Below are 22,912 nucleotides of genomic sequence, written 5' to 3'. Positions count from 1 at the left end.
GCTGGCGGAATTTATCGGGATTAGGTTCGGAGACGATGAAATCAGGAAGAGCGTTCCACAATCGAATGGCACGAGGAAGCGCCGACCAGTTGAATGCATGTGTGTTCCCGTAGATGCGTGTGAAGCTGAGGTGATTATGTAATCTGCGAGATGTGAAAGGTGCGACTTCAAGCCGTAAAGAAGATTTCCTATCCGCATGAACGTACTTGTGAAATAATGATATGAGTGCAAAATCTCGTCGAGTACTTAGTGGCTGAAGTGAAATATCAAGTTTTATTTGTGAGATGCTTGAATTGTAGGTGTAGTTACGCGAGATAAACCTGGCGGCCCTATTTTGAATATAGACGTACGGTTTGCTGTTGTAGTGTGGGGATTGAAGTGACGGCCTTGCGACGGCAATGTGCAGTTCGGAGCCTCCCGCGCACTCACCACTGAGGTAGACCGCGTGGCTTTAACGCTTACCTATTTGGCCGAAGGCTTTGTGCATCAGTTTCTTGCACAACTTACTCGAGGGAACTCTGGAGCAAGTGTCCACATTAGTTGCAAGTATAGTGTAGTTTAGCTAGCGTGGCTATAGTACATAGATTAAATTTACCTAAATTTTGTTGAAAACGCCTTCAAATGGCATTGCAAATTCTGAAATTGATCACTTTCGCCACATATTGCGTTATAAATGTGACTTTTTCTCACGATTACCTATGTGCGCCGAGATTAATTCAATTGCGGTGTTTAGAAAAGTACGGGTGCTCGAAAAAATTGAAGTAAAATGTAATATATGACGTCACAAAAGGTTAGAAGCTACAAAAATTAAAATTACACATATCCATGTGATAACCACCATTCCAATCACAGCTCAACAATCACAGCGCCAGAGTTGTCTTTGCTAATTCTTGTAGGGAACTCCGCAGCGCCACGCAGCCTGCGAGAGCCGCAGCGTGTGTGCGCGAATTTCGGAGGCCACAGGGAGTGATATTGTGTTAGATGTGTGGACCTGTCGGTGTAGCAGTGCGGGATTTGAGAACAGGAGGAGTCGAGCAAAGTGGTATTCAAACAAGTCATGGCGGCCATGACGTGTTTCCTGCTCCGGCAATTGCTTCCGGCGCACGCAGCGAGCAAAATTACAGGATTCGTGTTTCGTTTCGATTGCGCATAGATAGCCGTCGTGTAGTCATGGGTTTGGACCAAATCCAAAGGCCCAGCGGAGGTTGCCTCTATTTAGCAAAAATGGATCTCGAAGGCTATGTTTTTGCGGGCTGCATGCACCGGAAGTTACTGCGGAGCCGGAAACAGAATACGTACATCATGGACTCATGGCCGCCACGTTCTGGACGCCACCGTGACCGCTGGCCGAGCAGGTGGCCTCGCGAAAGGAATACGACGGCATGATCACGACAACGTATAATGGAAAGAACAAACGGTGCAGAGATACCGAACCCATAGAATTCCCTATAAAATTCACCAGACGCAACTGTGTGGCGCTGGTGTCTGTGAGAGCTGCAAGCTAGCGTGGGAGTGGCAATTTGTACGCGGATTTGCCCAGGCTTCGACCTGCTGTCTTCCAACGGATTTGTCACTTCGCAAGCTGTTCGTTTTCGTCCAGATTTCGCTTCGTAAGCGCTCGCAATTCGCAAAAATTATGCATGCACGCAGAAGCTTATTACACTTTCGTGATAAGAAAAAAGATATATGATTACTTCGAAATTTGGGCGAGTAAAGGCGCACGGAGTGCCGCAAACAAAGCAACGAGAAAGTCTGCAGCCCACAAACGCGAAGGTCAGACATATCCCACCATTCCCATGGCAGCTGCACAATCGCGGCGCCAGAATTACCCAGACTAATTTTTGTTAAGAAGCTCTAGGAGGAAATCGAATTTCAATATTTTTAACTGCTGTCACTACAACAGAAAGGATTAAATGCTAACCCGGAAGAGGCCTCGCTTCCAAGAATGCCTTGGAAATTGAAGAATAGTTGTTCCAGATGTAATGAAAAGTAATTCTTTACCCTTCGACAAAGGAGTCACGTGACGAACTTTTGCGGGAAGAAAAGCGAAGCGAACAGTTTTAACAAGAAGGTTTACGACGTGACTTGCCAAGCCTCTGTGGTCCAGGTTATGTTATTGTGCTGCCGAGTTCGAAGCCGTGGCTTCAATTCCGACCGCGGTGGCCTCGGAGCGAAAGGTTAAAAAAAAAAAAAAACTCTCGTGTACTTGAGAGTTACGTGCACGTTAAGGAACCCCCACGGCGGTTAAAATTAATCCTGGATTCACGGCGTGCCTCAAGTTCAGATCGTGGTTACGGCGCGTAAAACTCGAGCATTCAATCCAATTTACTACAACGCGTCTTCCCTGCATGACAGTGATCTTTTCTCCGCACTGACCCTGGACTTCCGGCAGACGGCTTGCTTCAGCCTCAGCACCTCTGTCTCAGCACCCATGCATGACTCGTAGTTTGATTTCATTCGATTTATTGATTTTTCGTGCACTCGAGAAGAAGCAGGCACTATAAAGGCAGTTAGCCTTACAAAGGGCCCTGCTCTGTAGGCGCCATTTTGCATTGGTACACATCACCCAACATCGCGGTTTACAGTGCATACATATCTCAAAAGAAAGTTCAGTGTAAACAAAGTACACTTAGAACTCAGATTGCACGTAACAGTCAGTTTCACAGGTCAAGCAAAATGTGAACATTTTACGCTAGTAACAGTTCATCATGGTACTTTACATTCCCATTAGACAAAAAAAGAAATGCGACAAGGACAAGTAGACCACTTATATTATATGCAATCATATTTGACACGCCATTAGAAGGAAACACCCCAAGTTAGAACTGCGTCGTTTATTAAGAAAAAAGAACGCGATTTAAATAAATGGTTCATCACACAACGCACGTATTCTCTAACTAAAGCTTCTCTCCCCTATTACAGTCAAATTCTATAAATTTTTTCACTTTATCGAGAACGTTTGTGCACTGTAACTTCAAGTTTTCTGTTCCATGGTTTGTTCGTGTCCTCGGTGTGTGTATTCTGTTTTGTATGAGGCCCTCAGCGACGTGCGCGCTTTCCCCACTAACTATTCTGCGCTTTTGTTCCAGGCAGGATACATTTATTACCCTGCTTTCTTTTTCTTTCTACGTGCGTTATAAATAACAAAGCCCACGAAATCTTCCCATACACTAGAGCTCTTCCAAGTTTATGAACTCCACCAGTCACATCGTTTTAAGTTCTGTAGCGGGCCACAATGACCATAATGTACAGCTCACTTCCCTCCTGTAGCCTTAAAATGAAAGCATTTTAAGAGCAACAACACAAGTTTACTTGCGAAGAGTTGTGTGTGATGTCGTTTTGCCCACGCGTCATACTTTTCGGCAGCTTAGAAAAAAAAAAAAGAAAATACTTTCTAATAAACCTTCATTGGATGCACTGCAAGCACGCAAAACAACGTTAGGTCCGTAACTTATATCGTTTCACGTCCTCTCGTCACACGTGTACTTCCGGTATACAAAGCCGTCGGATACAAAGCCCTTGCGTGTGCTTTAGTGGTTCATATAGGGGGGTGTTTTACGGGCGACCATACCGGCATATATTAAAGCGATCAGAGTATGGCGACTGATAAATGAAGGGCAAAGTTGTTTTCGCTTTTCCTTTCCTTTCTTTTTTTTTTTTGGCAGCGCATTTGTAGGGGCGCGGAAGCATGGCTCTCGCACGCAAATCATCCCGAGCATTTCTCCGACGTCGTTCGTTCGCCGTATTCCGCAAAGTGCGTTCTGCTGTACCCCACGTAACGAAGGCAAATTTAATCGGGCGTGGTTGACGGAGCGTCGAAAGCGCGATTCACACAATGCCCCCCTTCCCCCCCACCCCTTCCATAATTCGTGAACGGAGCGTAATGCGCAACTATGTAGTAGATGCACCTCGGCTACGTCCCCCCCATTCTCCCCCCCCCTCACCACCACACGACGCAGCACACACACCCGCCCATTTCAACGAACGAACGCTTTAGTTTCTTTTTTTTTTTTTTTGCGTCCACTCTGGCATCGGTCATACCTCCGAGTCCCGCATTTGTGAAGGGCCTTTATTATCTCATTACTTTTTTTCTCTCTGCAGATGGAATTAATAACGACGTCGTTAGTCCTAATCATTTTCGCTGGTCGTTTCTGTATAGGCTTCGTGCTTTGCAAACAAAAAAGTGCAGTGTTCGTAAAGGTATACGAGCATATCGCTGGTCGCGAAAACATGATAGAAGATATGACTCAATGAGTAGACGGCGCATTACGCCCGCATATCCTTTAGCTATTCTGAGATTGCGCAACTCACCACCTCAGGTTCTTATGTCTATCTCCTTGCTTTTTGGCATGAAAATAAACGCATACCACGCTTGTCCTGCCATTTAGAATCGTGCATCGTCGTCTGCTTGCCACTGTAGAGAGGCAGACGATTAAAGCCCCCCGAAACACGTTTTCGGCGGTGACACGTGATGGAGGGGCTTTACAAACGATTAACCACATAGACTAGCCACATACTTGCAAACAAGCAGGCATAGTACCTGAAAAACGAGCCGACTATACATTGACAGTGTTCTTAATGTACGCCGAGTAATTCAGTTCTACCGAGTGGTTATCGAAAACTCGGCCATATGCATTACTCTTAATTATCATCGGACAAAATTTACGCCATTACAGTTGGCAGCTTCCAGTCTTTTAATGACGTCAAGCTCTCCAGCATTTCTACGAATAAACGTTTTGGGAGGGATACCGAACGAAAAAATTCACCATGGTGCTCGATATTTAGCCGCTGTCTCTGCTCACTACTTTCTGAAGCATGCGATCACCCTGGCACGTGCGGTACAGAGAGCAGCATTTTAGTACTAAACAACAACTCCTACTACAAACGCCGCAACTACAAGTACTGGCCCACGTTCAAATCATTTGCCTTCACCAAAGCTGCACGGTTTTATGCGTGCAAAGTGCACGGAACAACACATGCCGGCGAATGAGAGGGCGAACCGTCGAGCACCGAGCAGAATGCAAAGTATGGGGCAAGGTTATTCTTTTCTTCTTTTTTTCAGAAAGATTCGCGCTGACATTGCGAACGGTACGCCGGGGGATTTCAACACGCACGCACCGCACTTCCATCAAGGGCTTTCACCGCGAGTCAGAACCCTGCGAGACCTTTTTATCTTTTTTTTTCTTTTCGCCTCGCTTTGCATTGCTTGGTTTTCCCCCAGAGCTGGCGTTCCGCGAAACATAAGCGGGAACACGAGAGACGTTCACAACACCTCGTGGCAGAACGATGACCAGCTGTTATGCAAAACCCTTGGAAAGACCCCAAGGGAAGCTTGTTCGCCTTGTCATCCCACACTGTGGCCATGCCAGTCTCCTCGAAGCCCTAGTAACTAAACCTTATCATGAATGAAACCTTTTCATCGACGTTAGGTGCAGTTTCACTCGTTAAGAGCCATCACTGTACCGAACCAAACTGAAGCATCCTCAGTTTCAAGCACCAAACCGCGAAAGCGCACCTGTCTCGTTCGCCGCGGTCCGCGCGGGGTACAGCGTACGGTATCCGTGGTCACATTTAGCGCACCTGTCCCGTTCGCCACAGTCTGCACGGGGTATAGCGTACCTGGTAACATTCATCGCACCTGTCTCGTTCGCCGCGGTCCGCGCGGCGTATAGCGTACGGTATCCCTGTCTCGTTTGCCACGGTCTGCACGGTGTACAGCGTACGCTATCCCTGGTAACATTTATTGCACGTGTCTCGTTCGCCGCGGTCCGCGCGCGGTGCAGCGTACGGTATCCGTGGTAACATTTATCGCACCTGTCTCGTTCGCCACGTTCTGCACGGCGTATAGCGTACGGTATCCCTGCCTCGTTCGCCACGGTCTGCACGGTGTACAGCGTACGCTATCCCTGGTAACATTTATTGCACGTGTCTCGTTCGCCGCGGTCCGCGCGCGGTGCAGCGTACGGTATCCGTGGTAACATTTATCGCACCTGTCTCGTTCGCCACGTTCTGCACGGCGTATAGCGTACGGTATCCCTGCCTCGTTCGCCACGGTCTGCACGGGGTACAGCGTACGGTATCCCTCGTAACATTTATTGCACGTGTCTCGTTCGCCGCGGTCCGCGCGCGGTGCAGCGTACGGTATCCGTGGTAACATTTATCGCACCTGTCTCGTTCGCCACGTTCTGCACGGCGTATAGCCTACGGTATCCCTGTCTCGTTCGCCACGGTCTGCACGGGGTACAGCGTACGGTATCCCTGGTAACATTTATTGCACGTGTCTCGTTCGCCGCGGTCCGCGCGCGGTGCAGCGTACGATATCCATGGTAACATTTATCGCACTCGTCTCGTTCGCCACGGTCTGCACGGGGTATAGCGTACGGTATCCCTGTGTCGTTCGCCACGGTCTGCACGGGGTACAGCGTACGGTATCCCTGGTAACATTTATTGCACGTGTCTCGTTCGCCGCGGTCCGCGCGCGGTGCAGCGTACGATATCCATGGTAACATTTATCGCACTCGTCTCGTTCGCCACGGTCTGCACGGGGTATAGCGTACGGTATCCGTGGTAACATTTATCGTACCTATCTCGTTCGCCACGGTCTGCACGGGGTACAGCGTATGGTATCCCTGGTAACCTTCATCGCACCTGTCTCATTCGCCATGGTTCACACGGGGTACAGCGAAGGTATCCTTGGTCACCCGATCTATTAATAGTTGCTGTTAGGTTAGCCCGTACTACTACAGCATTTGGTCTGCAGTTCAGCTATACGAAATTAACAACGTAGTTAAGCGTCTGAACAGCACGAATCTGGTCAGCATGACCATAAGTCGGCTATAGCGTAGCATGGCTACACTGTCAAAATGCCAGCACGCGGAGATGATGAAAACGAGCGGCTCCGCTTCTTGCTCTAGAGAGAGAAAGAGAAAGAGATAGATACAAGCTTTAATGATATGCTGGACATATTAGCTTGACTGACTACCCTACATACTACTCTTGGCACTGGGTGATTATGATATACACGGAGATAAACAGCGCATTCAGCCACACACGCACACATATACAGAATCAGTATTCACCATATGTTACACGTGCTTAAATAAATGGCGTCATTTTACCACGTCTAGTCAATTCCTGCAATTTCCTTGATGGTAACCTCATAGTGCTGTCGGTTATTTCCCTTCTAGCACCTTCAGAACCATAAACGCACGTGTTAGAAGTTGAAAAGCCTGTCATATGGAACGATAATGCGCTCTGGCCAAACCTTTGTTATTGTCCACAATAAGCGATCGCACATATAAAACTATAAAACGTAGCCCAAATTTCAGTTCTTTTGGTCCTTTAAGGCGAAGACATTGGCAGTGGACTCTCAGGCATTGTAATCCAGGCAATCCCTGTTAGTAACCCTTATAGTGTCTTCAACCAAGTGTACACAAGATCAAATAGCTTACGAGAAATTTTTAACCTTGGCTTTACTTTTTCCGGCTTTTTTTGCACCAGCTCTATCCTTAATGAAAACAAATTTCTCACTTCAACGTCTTATTGTCAGGGCAGCTTCATTTTAACGCCTTTCGTTATGCCGCCTAAGATACGTCTTATTTATTACACGTGCTCATGGTTTCTTCGTGGGGCCCGCGTCTAGATCTGGTAATTATGCAGACGGGGGCCGTGGACGGGCCTCAACAAAGAGCCACGGGTCCGAGAAGTGCTGTAGGCGGCGTTAATCCCTGAAATCTATCACGCAATCTTGATTTCCTCTGGCAGAATTAACAGCTTGCGCTCCGATGGATAGTTTCTGAAATTCGCCGATACCCAATTGCTCGAAATTTTGACTTGTGGACACGAATTCATAGCTTGTGCGAAACTCGAGCTGCTTAGGTTCCTATTTCCTGACATGAAAGCTTAATGCGCCAAAGTGCTACCTGTCGACAGCTTCGAAACTTCGCCGTAATCTCGCCCGAGATATTGACTTGTTGAAGCAACTTTATAGCCTGCATGAAATGCGTACTTGCGGTCACTAGCAGGCTGACGACTTTCTCGGCACCTTGCATAAAATTTGGACATGTTGCCAAAGTTCTAAATCGCGTCCAAAAACTTGTTTATAATTTTTACTCGTAGACAAAACTTCACAGAAAGGCCGAAATCATCTATGAAATATCTATACCTTGAAGCGTGGAGTTCCAAATATTTGGCCAGGCTCAGCAAAAAGTGCTTACACATTTCGACGCGAATGATGAGCTCACATAAAATGCACGCGCAACTCCTTATCTTGAACAGGATTATTCCTGTCCTGCCTACGGAATTGCTTCGCTACTATAGTTTCTAACGTGAACATTTCTAGCTTTCGGTTTACGTCAAAATTGGTGCTAGTGATGGCGTTCTAATTGCTTATGCGTGACTCACGCAATTGTTCACAAGAACATGCGTCCCGTTTGCTGTTAGCGAAATATTCTCAGTAAAAACCGTTCAGAACCAAGTCGCATTGAAGAAATTATGAACTGTTGATAACGCCCACTGACAAACCCACAGTTTGTCAACGTCACAAAATGTTCTGCAGTGAAGCCTTTCTAGGCTTCCTGGCGTGTGTTAGCGACGAAGATAAGCACCCGTTGTTGCTCCAGTCGCAAAACACCAAATATTACGCGCGGTAACGGCGCGAAAGTCGGTTAGAACGCACGAAACGACCTTCACTGACTCTCGAACCAAAACAAGGTGAGCTCGAAACTCGCTCATGAGTTAACGCGTATTGAAAGTCTCGGCGATGCCGAGCAAGCCTTTATGAAGCATTCCTCTAATGCCATTCACTGCACACGTCTCCATCAACCGCGTTCTTCGACACACATGCTTACGTTTTAGCTGCGGCCAATGACTCAACAAGCTCGCCTAAATAAAGCTCGGACTCGAAGTTCCGGTCATGCCATTCGCTACAGTAACGGGAGACAAGCGCTTAGCTATACCCGGTCGAACCAGACTAGAAGCTCCCAGCGAATCTGTGGTCACCGCTCGACGAAACGCCATTTCATACAGCGTCGGCCACGGTCCTCCGCGAGTCCCTTGTTTCTTCTGAATGTTGACAACTCACTTCCTTTGTAGTAACTTGAAAGACGTGCTCAACGTGAAACAATGATACACGCTACACAATGAAGGGAAGGATGCACGCGAAATGAAAGCGAAGATTAAAACCTTCAGTTTCTCTTGCCGCATTCACCGTCAAGTGTTCCTTTCGTTTGCGGTATATGGCTCGACCCGCTGCGGTCGGGTGCTCAGCTTGCAACGTACGCAGCGATGCGTTTACAAACGACCATTCTGAACTTCGCTAAGTAGTCTTCGCAAGACTACGGCGCCCGTCTTGGGACAGAAAACGTCGCATTCGCGTGGAACGTGGAAAGCGATAACGCGTAATATCAGAGTCCTTTATATACAGAGTATCAAAGGAGCCTGGTAATATACGTATTCGGACTGGCGTCGACATGCGGACGTTTAAAGAGACCGATAACCGTTCAGAATCCGTCTAGAAATTATTGTACCGACGGAAAGATTGCGATGCAGAATGGTAGGAGAGCAAGCATAGAACGTCGCTGGATTTCTCTTGACGTGCGCAGCTTTACCGAGACGGGAGAGAGAGTGCCGAGAATACGGAATAAAGTCGTGCTGTTTACCTTGACGGGCGTTCCCATTGTTATCTGTAGATACAATGCGCGACTACCTCCTTCGTTGAACGAGGTTTCCACGCACGAATAAAATATTATTGGTTAGTAATAAAAGCGCACCGCACAGTCTGCACCATGCACCTGTCGAATGGTCGACTGACCGTCAGCACACTCCGCGAGCATCCAAAAGAGTGATAGATGCTGGCCGATAGGTCCGTTTGCCCTATACAGCACATTGTCCAAGCATGCGCCATAACCATGTGAGGTCTCATTACGGCGTTAGCACGTTTTGTTTTCCTTTCTTTTTCTCGCGAAAGAAGAGGATTATAGAACCGATTATCTTTCTTTTCCGGCCTCGTTTGTCCCGTCCTCTACACCCTCACACGGCTAAAGGAAATTGTGTCCCTGCAAAAACCGCTAGATTCTGTTTATGCGATCCCCCTCGCATATTACTGCTTGATAGGATAAAAATGCAATGCCTCAACGTAATGCTTATATGTATCATGCTGGTTTAACAACCGCAGTGATCGCTATGTTTAGTAACGTCATAGGATTCACACAAGACGCTCTAGCGTAGACACAGCATAATGAGTTTAACCGCCGTATTCAGAAATGCATCTCGACTTGAAGCCCATGCTTGACTTGATATAAATGACGCCTGTTGCGAACGCGCCACAGATGCGCATTGCGTTTCTTTCAGTGCGTTAGCGACAGGCGTCATTAAAATCAAGTCAAGCATGGGCTTCAAGTTAAGATGCATTTTTGAATACGGGGGTAAGTGTACTAGACTTGAAATGTGTGAGAACGATACCGGTGGCTGACTGCAAATATTTCATAGCGATTCGTGATTTGACGTTTCAGGGTTGCGTTGGGTCGGCCATAGACAAGCATGCATGCGTATATATGTTTTATTTGTCGCGCCAAGCGATATCAGATAGTGTGCGGATTTTCCCATTCACGCTGGCGATTCACAGACGCCTGTCCTCTTCGTCGAGTGAAAACCGATACAGCTAAAATAGTTCACAACACATACTTACACCGGGGCTGATGATGCACGTCGCGTGTCTTCTTTTTTTAATTTTGGGGTTAATCACCTGTGGGCAGCCCACATAGCACAATTCTAGTTATTGAGCTGGATTGCTCGGAACAGGCCGACATCATTTCCACGGAAAATCGAAATGAACAAATGACTAATCAACGAAAATCGACTAATCAAGTTTTAACAAGTTACCCCACGGCCTATTTTGCAAGCTAAAAACTGTAGCCGGGAAGTTCGCAAGGCGGATCCACTTGGAACGAATTCTCAGGATGACACCTGTTTCGAGATACTAATTCCCGAACTTTGCGATGAAATACAATAACAATCCAGATACTTTTGTGTTTGAGTGTATGACACGGCCTTGCTGTCAAAAGTAAGTGAAACGGCAGTACATGTTTTACCCCAAGTTTGATGGCGGATATCTTGAAAATGTTCTGGTTCACAAAAGTCTTTTTAAAATGCAATTTCAATATCGTAGCACTCTAGCTGGCAACTGTATGCGAATTGCAATTTGTGCCGTAAGGTGGCAATTAGTCGTAAAATAAAGAGTGAGCTTCTGTTCATTACTCGATTATGCGTTTCGATTTGCCGTGCATGTAATTAATGTGCGCCTTTTCGAGTGGACCAGCTCAAGGACCACAGTTGTGGTATCTGCCACAGGCGATTCTTTTTTTAAATTGCTTAATGATTTTGCAGAAGCACCTGGTTATACTGCAGCTCGGAACATTTCTGCGTGTCGTTTTTTCGCCCCATTGCGCGTCCGCCAAAATACACTCGCATTCTAAATGCCCGCCATTCCGCTTCACCGACGGCGTTACGCACAGGTGCGCACGGTAGGGGAACCGACATTGGTTTAGTTGGTTCATTTACGTGAATGCGTTCTGCCAGACATGTTTCGCTAATTAATCTCTGTGCCCAGTTTGGCCTTCGGAAACGCGACGGTGGCCGTAAGTTTTTTGAACTACGTCGGGTTGTTTCTTTTCTTTTTATAGCCTGGTGAATCATTAAAAACTAGTTTCGACACATACAACGAAAAAATTTACCGAACGAAAGCAGGACGAGACCATGACAATCGGTACGCCGGAACGAACACCAAATCGATTTTTATTTGTTCCTGCATAGAATAAGCTGGAACTAAGCACGGGCGCATACCAACTTGCTATCCATTGGCTCCTTTTCCGTTTTTTTTTAATGCGAATAGCATTATTTGCCCACTTCTTTTTGTTCAAGTGGCGTTTTCATGTGTTGGGGACTTCACCGCTCATGTTTGCGAAAGTGACGTCCTTTCTTTTCTATTCTCAGTTTGTTGTTCGGCGACACGCGCCTGTTGCACACGTATGTATATCCCTCAGCGATTATCGAGCATTTCGTTTTCAATGATAATTTGCGTTGCCATCTGCGCGCTTGTATGTTGTTATCCTATCGGGAACGGAGGCGGTTTTGCTTTGTCACGTCAGGAGGGCACACTGTAAACCATTTTCGCAGGACGTACCGCTCCTGCGCTGGTCACTGCCGAAAGAAAGCGAGAAGCATCATCAAATAAATTTGAAAAGTAAATGTGTCACGTGGGGCGAATTACCAGGAGCAGCTGTCACGATAGCTTCGAGCCTATTCGTCTCGTCGTCAAATACACAGGATTTCACTTGCCGCAGCTAAAGCGACACGGTCGGGTCCCTCTCGAGGCACGCATCATTCGATTCACAATGAGGGAGGCTGTGGAACTTTTCTCCCCTCAACGGCTCGCGGCCAGCGACTTCGAGACGAGCGAGTGCTTCGACTGCAAGGAGGCCTTCGGCAACGGCCTCTTCCAAAGCAGTTTTCTGATGCTCAGCGCGATCGCCATCTTGCTGACAACCTGCCACGCCGACCTGGTGCCGATCATCGCCTCACAGGGCGTGGACCACTGGTGCAAGCGACCGGACAATTCCGCGCTCTCCTTGAAGAGTTGGAAGAAGGACACCGTACCCGTGAATGCTGATGGACGGCGAAGCCGCTGCCGCGTCTACGGGGACCCTCCCGAGAGCCCTCGTCTTTTCCGAAAGAACAGGTCAGCCGTCGCGTGCCGAGAGTGGGACTACGAGAGCGGGGACGACGGGGCCTCAGTCGCTAGCGTCTGGGACGCCGTCTGCCAGCGGCGAGTCCTGGAGCTCGTCGGCACGATGGCGATGCAGCAGGCGTGCTCCTTCTTTTTCCTGCTTCCGGGCGGCCTCATGCTCGACGCCTACGGCAGAGACCGCGTCCGCCTGGGAACAGCCATCATTACCACGGTGTGCACGGTACTCGGCTGCACCTTCATCCGCTACCGCGCGTTCTACGCCATCGCGCAGTGCGTGCTCTCTGGCAGCGCGGCCGTCCACGCCGCCGCGACCCTGCTCGTCTCGTTCGAAGTTCTCATCGACAGACACAGGCCGAAGCACGTGATCTTCGCCTCGACGCCGAGCATCGCGCTGGCCGAGCTGTGGTTCCTCGTCGTCAGGAACATGCGCATCGGCTGGGAAGTGAAGCACGCCGCCTTCCTGTCGCCCACGTTCCTTCTCGTCATCACCGCCGCGTTCATGGGCAGGCCGGAATCGCCTCGATGGCTGATCGCCAAGGGCAGGATCAAGGAAGCCGAGGCCGTCATTCTGGCCGCGGGCCGGATGAACGGCTTCGTCCCGGGGCCAGGCGCGGCGAACCTTGTGGAAAGGATCGAGAACGTACGGCGCTGCGGCCACCGCGATAGCTCGGCGTCCTCCGATAGCGATCCTAGGAGACACTCGCCTATCGACGCTTCCGCTTCTATTACTCGGCGACTGCTGGTCATGTTCGCCGTCCAGTTCTCCCTGGCCTTCGCCGTCCACGTCAACATCGCGTCGCAGGTGGCACGAGGCGACGATCGCGACACCTGGTGGCTTCCGTCGGTCCTCGTCTCCGCCGCCAGCGTCCTCGGCAACGCGGTCGTGCACGCGGCCGTCACCTGCGTCTCCCTGGACAGGGTGCTCGCCGTGGCCTCGGTGGTCGCCGGCGGCATCCACTGCGTGGCGAGCCTCTTCTGCAACTTCGAGACCGCGGCAGACCGCGGCCTGCTGGCGTTCTCAAGCGGCGTGGCGAACGTCGCCATCGTCGTAGGCGCTTGCCACCTCATGGAAGGCGTTCCCACAGCCGTGCGCGGTGCCTTCCTCTGCTGGTCGCTCGCTGGCGGCAGAGTCGGCGCCCTTCTCGGCTGCTTGACGCCGCTGCTGTCGGAGAACGTCCGCGGTCAAGCGTCGTTCGCGCTGTCGACGTTCTTTCTCGCGGCGTCGTCGTTCCTGGCGGTGCTGAGCCTGCCGTCGTCGCCGAGGGAAGTCGAGCGCGAGGATAATCACGGGACGTCGTTCCCGAGGAGCGCGTCGTCTCTCCGCGGCAGTCGGCTGCCGTCGTGTAGGCCGCACTACCGAGACTCGGTGTGCAGCAAGACATCGTAGACCGGCCGGAGAGGGCGCTGCAACACGCCATGCACCACGACGGGGAGACGACCACTATGTGCAGCTTTGGGTCGTCTCACGTGCAATCGAGGGGGCTTAATTGATGGACGCTCACAGGTTGCGTTACCTTAGTTGCGTTAGTCTTAGTTGCATTCCGTTAGTGCGAACGAGCGCTTTTTTTTTCTTTTTTGAACGCGGCATGAAGAAAAAAAACGCGATTCGTCCGCGATCTCGCCGGTTGCGTAGAGTGCAACCCAACTTGCACGACGCGACATAGCTGGTGGCGCGACCTACTGTATACAGTAGGTCGTGGTTAGTGGGCTGTGGTTAGTGGTCGTGGTCGTGGCCAGTGCAATGAAAAAAAAAATCTTAAATACGGTCATCTTTTTTTTTTTTTCGATATACTATCGATGATTTTATTCACGAACGCGCGTCTGTTGACGTTTACTTTTTTTACCAGTTGTACGTGGCAGTGTTTGTAATACCTTCAGCAGTTATTTGTTTTAGCGATGCAGAAACAAGCACCGATCTGTTTGTTGTTTGCGAAACGCGTGTCATATATGGAATGACGTTATTTTGTGGTACAAGTTACATATAGGGCAACCTGGCATATGCGTGAATGAGCGGCTCCGCGGGAGCACTCTAACAAAGTGCTCTGTCCTGTGCTCTTCATCGCTCGTGCTGTGTTGCGCTGTCGTTACTATGCTGAAGATGAACCAACCAGCCCCTTTGAACGCGCTGCTAAAGTGAACAAATCTTTGCCGGACGGTTTTCTTCCCTTAATTTTCCCAGGTGTGATTCAGAGTGTCTTCAATATGTAGTTCTCCTTTTACCCAATTGACAAATGCGAATTGGCGTGCCTGATTAGCGAAAACACTCCCATGTACGTTTAAATATACGGCGAAACATGGGTGAGCAAGACGTCATTGGCCCTGTCAAAGAAGTAGCAAGATTTTCTGCGCATGCGTTTGCGTTTGACATGATGTACCTATTAGGGCTGGACATGTGTGTGTGTGTGTGTGTGTGTTTGCTCTTACTCGGCGTTCATGTGCTGGTAGCGCTACACAGAAAATCCTTCATGATGGCCTGCCAAGAAGGCCAACCACATTGTTATGTTGTTCCTGATAGTATTGTTTCTCACAATCTTCTCTATTGGTTCCTTTTGGAGTAAAACTTTCGAAGACACACATCGTGGTTACCAGGATTGGCCCACCGAGCCGCCACCTTTGATTAAACCATGTTCGCGATCGGCCCAACTGCCTCGACGACTGTACAAGTCGTCGATGCAGCCATCCACATGAAGTGGAGATGAGCCAGAAGCTCCGCTTACAGACTAAGAGTGAAAGCTTCCCTTTCAGACTACATGGAGCTATGTAAGCAGCGATGCTTGGTTTTAATGCTTCGCTGCACAGTGAACAAACAAACACTTGATTGGCGCGCCGCTCGTTATGTGCATATAATGGAATACTGACTAACTTGTTCTATAAACTGCTACAGCGAGACGAGTTCGATTGCATTCATAATGAAAGGAGTGGAAGAATGGAACGAAGACAATATGTAAATACTCGCAACTGAATTTTATTATCGAAATCATGTGTTGTACAGATAAACATCTCTGAATAAACCGCGCCGCGGCAGCCGGAAGGTTGACTTGCTGCTGAACTCGAGGTCGCAGGTTCGATCCCGGCTGCCGCGTTTCGATGGAGGCGAAATGCAAATAATATCATTGCCCAAGCACTCCGTGACGATGGTTAACCCGACGGTTCTTTGAACGACGGCTTGGTAGGCTACCGTATCCTCGGAACGCAGTTGCTGCTTGCGTTCGGCTGCACGAGTTTGTTGTGCCCGGGCTGCAGCATCGGCACAGCATAGACGAGCTTGTTCCCGGTTCGGCTCGCTAGTTCTGATCGTAAGCTGCCTGCTCCTAAGGAGTACGTGTCACGCGTGGCCTACCCATTTCGGAGCCGGAGAGAAACTGCTGCGCTCGGCTGCGTCGGTGAAGAAGGTCACTACTGGCGCAGCCACTGGAGCGCCTCTCTTTGTCTTTTTTTTTTTTTTCACACATGCGCTCGGGGTTGCACCAGAGGAGCTTTCGGCGGACAGGTGACAGACGGACAAATCGGCCAGCCATATACAGCTTCTCTGTAAGAACGCCCGTGTACTTGAACCTAAATACATATTAAAGAAGCCTATGCGCTCAAAATTAATCTGGAGTCCCCGACCATGGCGTAGCTTATAATGCGACCGGAATTTTTGCACGTAAAACACCAGCATTGAACTCATTTTACGCATCCAGAATAAGACCCAGCAGATAGCAAAACCTATACGAAGCGCTCAACCTAACAGTCATCTATAGAGCTAGATTCACCAAAGCATGCGTGACCAACAGAATTAGTGAATTATACAAGAGCGCTCGTACCAGCTTCTATCTTGTCCTCGTACCCATCTTGCGATCTGTACTTTCGTTGTATTTGTGTAGAATATTTAACTACGAGAAGCCGAAAGAAATTCTAAACGAGGTGTCGAGTCAACTTGTGGCAACATATATACCGGCCCGTTCCAATCGCACGAACCATTGTTATTTTTATTTTAATTTTTATTCTTTTTGCTGTCGACAGCATTTACATCTGGGCAACTGCGTGCACACGGCGGTATATCCTCCAGGACCTTGCTCCGCGCCTAGTAACTGCTATATCAGCATTTCTTATCGTGCTTACGAACACGTCTCGCGCTATCTTTTATCTTAGCGATAAAAGCTACATTGCCATTTTTTCACCCTACCTACTGCATCAATTGTTCCTTCTTTCAGCGCATGCGTGGGTCATGGACCTGTTTATTGCATGTGCACGGGCAATTATTACGTGCTACAATGCTGCTGGTTGTATCCGCCTGTGTATTGTATGTGCGGCTTTACGAACTCTGTAAAAAAATATTCGCGGTGGCTTTACATTTGTGTCAACAACGGTACTACTGCCGCAAGAAATCATAGCGCCCGAAGAGCATGCCTGTGTGCACAGAGGTAGGTGTGTTTATAAAACACTATTTTAAACATGGAAAGCAGTATATTTTTGCATTAATGATCACCCCGACTACTGGAATGCACCACTGGTGCTAATACTCGTACGCTATTTGGGCATTTGGGACTTGTGTTCTTGTGTTTGGTGCGTTGTTGATATCTTTCCTTTCTTCATTGCTTTTTTCCTAGTTATTTTTGTGTCAGTATAATATTTATAACTTTCATAGCCGAAGCTAAGGAGGCATCCTTTTATAATTTCAATATTAAGTAATCGAGTCAACTGCAATATAAGTACTTGATCCTTTCTTTATAAGAACTCAAGAACTGCAGTTTGTCCCGGTTTTCTTACGTCCTTAGCGAATTTCCTTAGTCAAGGCTGAGTTATAAGCAGTCTATGCCGTCAAAAAAAAAATTGCACTTCAGATTTATTGAGTTGTAAGGCAGTTATGTCTATTGAGGTTCAATTGGAGAGGTACGATAGATGTCGAGCCCTTCTCGAAGTACTCCGTTTATAGTTACGCATAAATCTTGTCATCTTTAGTGCCGAATAATATACTCAGTTCAAAAATAATTATGCGGTTCTACGTTCTATAGCCACGACCTTGTTATAAGGCACGCGGTAGTTTGGGACTTCGGTTTATTTTTTACCGTCTGTGGTTCTTTAACATGTGCCTAACTCTAAGTACGCGGTCCTTCTTGCCTTTCACCTGCATCGAAATGCTAGTGCCACGGCCTCGATCGACACCACGACATCGAGCTCAGAAAGTGCTGTCCAAAGCAGGGGCTGTAGATTATTTCCCATTCGGCAGCATGGAAAGCCAAAAGTGTTAGACGTTAAAAGCGTGTCATATTGCACGCTGGTGGAGCCTTCGTTAATTATTAATAATAAGCGATCGCACGTACCAGTATTCTAAAACGATGAAACGTATCCCAAATTTCGGTTCTGGTGATGCTTTAAGCCCCAGACATTGGCAGTGTCCTGCCTCTTAATCATGGTAATCCAGATAATCCTTCCAAACGTCCCACATTTCCGTTCCGCGCATGCGTTTTTCGTACACATCACGCAGGCGCCTCTCCTGCTCTGGCTTGAAGTAGCCCTTCCAGTCACCCACTTGACCCTTGCGAAAAAAGTTGCCAAGGGACACGATTTCTTCCTCAGGCGTCTGTAAGTTTTTAGCGCGGTCATCTGGGGTCATCGAAGTGTCGTCTGCACCACCGGCCCTTGCCTCTGCTGCAGTTTTACCAGGCGCCTTGATTTCACTTGCTTTTGCGTCGCCTTCTGCCACGCAATGTTTGTGGTCGGTTAACGCATGGTGGACGTCACCTTCGATCACGACGCTCGACTTAAGGTTGGCGAAAGAGATGCGCTCTAACAAGCCGTTCAGCAGTGCCTTGTTGGTGCGCAACTTCTGCCAAACGGAAGAATCGACGAACTTCGCCAGCGCCAGCACAGTCTTCCTGGGGTCGCTCTTGAAGTGCTCGTAGTAGAAGAAGAAGACGTTCGGGTCGTTCCGGTGGGCGTACCAGGAGAGGATGTGCTCGAAGTAGTGGCCGAACGTTACGTGGCCGTCCATGAAGTCTTCGAAGAACTCGTCGAATGTGGTGTCGGCGCGCATCCTCAAGTTGACCCGGTCTCCCATGCAGTGGTGGTAAAAGGAGACCGCACAGTCGAACGGGTTGCGCACGATGACCACGTACTTCGCGTCGTGGTGGTACGGAGACGCCGTGAAAGTCAGGTGGTGCTTGATCAGTCGCGGTGCCGGGAGTGCTTCGACAACTTCTCGACCCACCTGCGAAAGCGAAATCGGAGGCGCGCGGTCAAATAATTCTCGCGAAATTGTCTATTGAACTTAACACAAACGTCACAATTGTTAGAAACGAGCAAAATGGGAGACTTCTCTTGCTTCTTTCATCAAGCACTGAATTGTAAGAGGAAACGACCTGGTGAATAAGAAAGGAACAAATAGGTTCCACTGTTGAAGTACAATGAATAATTCCGAAGCAACAGAAGCAACTGCCATTGCAATCCGCTACGATGCATTAGCCAAGGTCATGTAGTTCTGCAACGGAACGCGGTCGATGCAGCTGGTTAGATTCAAGATCACATTGTCCGCATACTAGCATAGCCAGATTGAAAAAAAAAGCTCCCTTCTTTTCTCAGATTTAGAGAGAGAGAGGAAGAGAGAGAGAGATGCATAGAAAGGCAGGGAGGCTAACCAGAGGCAGTTCCGGTTACCGCAGATTTATATGCACCCTGAAGAACCCCAGGTGGTCGCAATATATCTGGGCACCTAATTAACAAAATAACCTTTCACATCTACTGTGTTATCTTGGAACATCAACTCCAATCTACAGATCAATCAATCAGCTGACCTATCGATCATTCATGAATCGGCCGTTCACCCGATGAATCAGTCAGTCAGTTAACCAGTGGATCAGTCAGTCAATCGATAATTTTTTGGTCAGTCACGCAATCAGTCAATCCATCAATCAATTATCGGGACGCATATATGACAAAGGCGCGACAGCCGTTTTCAATTACTTCCATGTGATCATGACTTTTGCTAGCTCCACAGAGCAGTCATCCCTTCAATGTGTCCCGACGAAAGAGTCACATCAAATAACACGATATATCAATAAATAATCAATCAATCAGTCGACTAGAATGCCATAGTGCGTAGCAAGCCCTGCGGATGGCGACGAAGTCGGAGACAAAGCTTACCAGTTCCAGGAAGGGCGCACACTTCGTCATGATTTCTGTGAACGTGGGCATTGTCTGCGTCTTGTCGCTGTCCAGGTGGAGAAGGCACCACAGGGTATACTGGGTCCAAGTGGCTCCGGTCTTTGGGTAGGTCGCCAGGAAGATGTCGTCGGGGCGTGCCTCGTACTTGAGCGCGTCCCTGAGGACGTCGCGACGGAAAGACTTCGGAGGTACGAGCACACCGTCGACAAGGTCGAGAACCATTGTGCGAGGCACTGGCTCGCTTCCTCGGGAATCCTTCGACATGTTCGATTTCTTGACACGGAAAAGATGTAAAGTTGCTTTCAGACAGACAGACAGACAGACAGACAGACAGACAGACAGACAGACAGACAGACAGACAGACAGACAGACAGACAGACAGACAGACAGACAGACAGACAGACAGACAGACAGACAGACAGACAGACAGACAGACAGACAGACAGACAGACAGACAGACAGACAGACAGACAGACAGACAGACAGACAGACAGACAGACAGACAGACAGACAGACAGACAGACAGACAGACAGACAGACAGACAGACAGACAGACAGACAGACAGACAGACAGACAGACAGACAGACAGACAGACAGACAGACAGACAGACAGACAGACAGACAGACAGACAGACAGACAGACAGACAGACAGACAGACAGACAGACAGACAGACAGACAGACAGACAGACAGACAGACAGACAGACAGACAGACAGACAGACAGACAGACAGACAGACAGACAGACAGACAGACAGACAGACAGACAGACAGACAGACAGACAGACAGACAGACAGACAGACAGACAGACAGACAGACAGACAGACAGACAGACAGACAGACAGACAGACAGACAGACAGACAGACAGACAGACAGACAGACAGACAGACAGACAGACAGACAGACAGACAGACAGACAGACAGACAGACAGACAGACAGACAGACAGACAGACAGACAGACAGACAGACAGACAGACAGACAGACAGACAGACAGACAGACAGACAGACGCAAACTCAGCGAATTTGCCAGAAGGTTCAAGCCTTAGATTCAGCTGCATTACTTGCCCGGGAGCGTGGCCGAACTTCTGATTTCCTGAGACAATATTAACAGCTTGCGCCAAAGTGCTACCTCTAGACAGTTTTCAAGCTTCGCCTAACTTTGCCAGAAATTTTGACTTAAGGTCAGGACTTCACAACCCGCACGAAAGGTCTGCTTGTGGGCACGTGCAGGCTAACGATCTTGTCAAAATCTTGCGTGAAAGTCCGAACCGTTGAACAAGTTTTCGATGTCGTCCGAAATCCAGGTAAAGTTTTGTCTTATAGACAAAACTTCTCAATAAGGCCGGAATCTTGCTTGGATCACACATCTATGCATATACTGCGCTTAGATCAAGTGATTTTGCAAATCAGCAAAATGTGCCAATTTGTTTCGACGCGAATGATGCACCCACATTATATATACACTCGCAGTGGCTTGTTTTTTAAGACGCGATTATTCCTGTCCAACTTCGAGAATTGCCTTTTTCATAACTTTTTGTAACGTGAATGCTTCTAGCTTTCTCATTTCTTCCAAAGTGCTGCTAGTGATGGAATTCCAATTCAGCCATAACTCGTGCAAGAATTCAGGCAAACTCTGTGCAAGAAATTAACCCCCTTTGCTGTGGGCGAACAATTATTTTCACTAAAATGTGTGCAAACGTAGTGGTATTGAAAAATGTATGCAGCGTCGATAGCGTCTGCTCCCAAAGCTCACTTCATTATCCTCGCATAATTTTCTGCCACTGAAGCTTTGTTATATTCTCTGACGTGCGATCTAGATGATCGTCCTCTGAGTGAACAGACAATATTAGAGCACCTTCCCGACCGATCATCGGCTCAGAAGGCATTGAAGGCACTTTTGTGTTTTCTCAGAACTTCTGCTTTGCTCGAGCGACTTTAACTGCAGTGCTGTCCGTACATGTACCTACACCTTCTATCTCCCTTCTTTCTCTTCCCCTTCTCCCATCCCCCGGTGTAGGGTAGCCAACCAGACTATTTACTGGTTAACATCCCTGCCTTCCTGTATTATTCTCTCTCTCTCTCTGACGTGCGATACGGGCCTAACAGAAGGTTCCGCGTGCCAGAAGAGCAAATTCACCTGGAAGGTGTGAAAGTCGTCTATAGATTGCTAATCGAGCTTGGCCGAACCTCGAACCAAAATCAAGTAAGATCGATCGAAACTTGATCAGTGCCACAAGTAAACGGGCTCTTCGACGTTGCCGCGCGCACGCCGTTTCAAGCGTTTCTCCAACGAAAGCCTCGGGACACGTCTGTCTTAACCACCTTTTTTAAAATTATTTTTCGGATGAACATGTTCAAAAAGTACAGCTGAGGCCAACTACTCCACAAGCTCGCCTAAATAAAGCTCGTACTCGAAGCGGCGGCCATGGCATTCACTACAGTAACGGACCAACAAGTGCTTAGCTTACCCGGTCAAACCAGACTAGAAGCTCCCAACGAATGCGTCGTCACCACTCAACGAGACGTCGTTTTATACAGCTTCGGTCGTGACCATCCACTCGTCCCTTGTTTCGTTCGAATGTTTACTACTCACTTGCTTGTATTGAATTGAAAAATGTGCTCAACGTGGAACAGCGATAAGCATTACAATGCGTAGATGGGTACAAGGGAAGTGAAAGTGAAGATCAGAACCTTCACTTTTCTTGCCGCATTCGCTCTGAAGCTTTCCTTCCATTTGCGGTACATGGCTCTGGCGCGCTGCGGTCTGGTGCTCCCTTTGAAACGGAGGCACCGATGCGCTTACAAACGACCATTCAGAAATTTGCTAAGGAGCCTTCGAATGACTACTTTGGGGCCGAAAATATAGCAGTCGCATGGAACGGGGAAGCGGCGAAAGGGATAAAGTGTAAAACTATGCTCAGACCAGGGCTGGGCAGTATCGAAGATACATGTACCTTAGATACTACCTTAGATACTCCTTGTGTATCTTGTATTTGTATCATGATGCGTCTGGCAAG

The 22,912-nt window shown here is 48.4% G+C and overlaps 2 protein-coding genes across 3 annotated transcripts in view; one reads left to right on the top strand and one right to left on the bottom strand.

Annotated features, from left to right (window-relative positions):
- The window catches only part of LOC142588134 (sulfotransferase 1E1-like), a 156,117-nt gene that overhangs the window by 116,211 nt on the left and 16,994 nt on the right, over nt 1-22,912 (top strand). The window contains exon 1 of one of the 2 annotated variants that reach the window (XM_075699620.1): nt 16,954-17,151. The exons of the other annotated variant lie outside the window; for it this stretch is intronic. Coding sequence (XP_075555735.1) covers nt 17,134-17,151 — 18 coding nt within the window. The 5' untranslated portion in view covers nt 16,954-17,133. Of the gene's footprint in view, nt 1-16,953; nt 17,152-22,912 lie in introns of those variants that run through there. 2 annotated transcript variants of the gene reach the window in all.
- LOC142588133 (sulfotransferase 1C2-like) lies at nt 15,691-22,419 on the bottom strand. Its single transcript, XM_075699618.1, has 3 exons — nt 22,364-22,419; nt 19,871-20,164; nt 15,691-18,938 (listed from the first exon to the last, which is right to left on the bottom strand). Exons 2-3 carry the CDS (start codon nt 20,153-20,155, stop codon nt 18,135-18,137), a joined length of 1,089 nt encoding a protein of 362 aa, XP_075555733.1. The 5' UTR covers nt 20,156-20,164; nt 22,364-22,419; the 3' UTR covers nt 15,691-18,134.

Source organism: Dermacentor variabilis, chromosome 7 (assembly GCF_050947875.1).
Source record: "Dermacentor variabilis isolate Ectoservices chromosome 7, ASM5094787v1, whole genome shotgun sequence".
In the NCBI taxonomy this organism is placed as follows: domain Eukaryota; kingdom Metazoa; phylum Arthropoda; class Arachnida; order Ixodida; family Ixodidae; genus Dermacentor; species Dermacentor variabilis.
The sequence above is the reverse complement of the archived record's forward strand: the minus strand, read 5'-3'. Positions and strand labels throughout refer to the sequence as shown.